The sequence below is a fragment of the Bison bison genome, unplaced genomic scaffold (assembly GCF_000754665.1).
Source record: "Bison bison bison isolate TAMUID 2011002044 unplaced genomic scaffold, Bison_UMD1.0 scf7180017864527, whole genome shotgun sequence".
Lineage (NCBI taxonomy): Eukaryota > Metazoa > Chordata > Mammalia > Artiodactyla > Bovidae > Bison > Bison bison.
The window spans coordinates 14,664,472-14,665,692 of NW_011495078.1; the positions used below are offsets into that span (position 1 = coordinate 14,664,472).

The 1,221-nt window shown below is 48.6% G+C and overlaps 1 protein-coding gene across 1 annotated transcript in view; it reads left to right on the plus strand.

Moving 5' to 3' along the window:
* Positions 1 to 1,221, plus strand: part of LOC104982227 (multidrug resistance-associated protein 4-like) — a 201,824-nt gene that overhangs the window by 72,665 nt on the left and 127,938 nt on the right. Inside the window, exon 12 of the mRNA XM_010831562.1 lies at positions 1,002 to 1,096. Coding sequence (XP_010829864.1) covers positions 1,002 to 1,096 — 95 coding nt within the window. The remainder of the gene's footprint in view (positions 1 to 1,001; positions 1,097 to 1,221) is intronic.

The window sequence follows — 1,221 nt, forward strand, 5'->3', positions numbered from 1 at the left end:
TTTGACTTTCATCAGTACAACTCAGTAAACGGTGACCCTGTTCTTCCTCATGCTCCAAACACCATGGTGGTCTTCTTACAACCCACACCCATCCGATCAGTAGGTCTTACAGACTACCTTCAGAATGTGTCTGGAGTGTGCTCCATCTCTCCATCCCTGCTGCTCCCACTGTGGTCCTGGCCACTGTCGTCTCTCACTTAGATTATTCCAGTAGCCTCCATACTTGTGTCTATCCTCACTCATTCTCCCATACTGCTTGTTTTCTGCAAAGCATAGGAGTAATTCTGTAGAAATCTCAGACCAGGTCAGTCCTCCCTTCTCCCTCTCCTCCTGTTACTAGAGTGACCCCTGGCTCCTTCTGCTCTGTCTCTGCCCTCACTTCACTCATTCTTACTCAGCTCTGCTCTCCTGCCTTCTTGCTTGTCCTGAACACCTTGGGCATCTCCCCATGGCCCCTGCACTAGCCCATCCCTCTGTGTGGAGCAGCCTCTCCAGGTCTGCCTGAGCCCCTCCCCCTCCCCCGGATCTGCTCACCCTCCTCTGAGCAGAGCCCTCACACCCCAGTGTGGACTCACTTCCCTCCTTTACTCTTCAACCCCCTGAGCCTGCTTCCTTTTCCTTCTCATCCTCAGTATTTGCACTCAGGTTAATTTTCCTTATTGTTCATCCCCCACTGTGGACAGAAACTCTACAGGCTTTGTTTCCTCATGGCCAAATTCATTGTGCCCAGAACAATGCCTGGTGTATATTGATCCACAATAAATATGTTAGAATGGTCAGATGCATAAATGTTGTGAAAAACTGCAGAATGAAAACAAACAAACAAAAAAACCTGAGGATTTTTTTAATTGTTCAGTGTTATGGTTTAGCAACTATGAAATATACTCGTTGTTGTTGATCAAACACTGTGGGGAGAACTGATGCTAAAAAGTTAGGATGGCAGGAGCAGAACATATTTTAGATCTTTTTTTTTTTTCTTCTCCTTTTCTATCTCCATGTAGGATTTACAGCTTTTGAAGGAAAATGATCTAACTGAGATAGGAGACCGGGGAACCCCGCTGAGTGAAGGACAGAAAGCCAGGGTCAGCCTCGCCAGGTAAGTGGGGTTTCAGTTGCCATCCTGCCCCTCCTCCTCTGCACCTCCCAGTGGACGTGAGCATGCAGACCCCGCTCACCGGGTTGGCCTGTGTGAAGCAGGGTCTTGGCCCTTTCCCTGGGCTC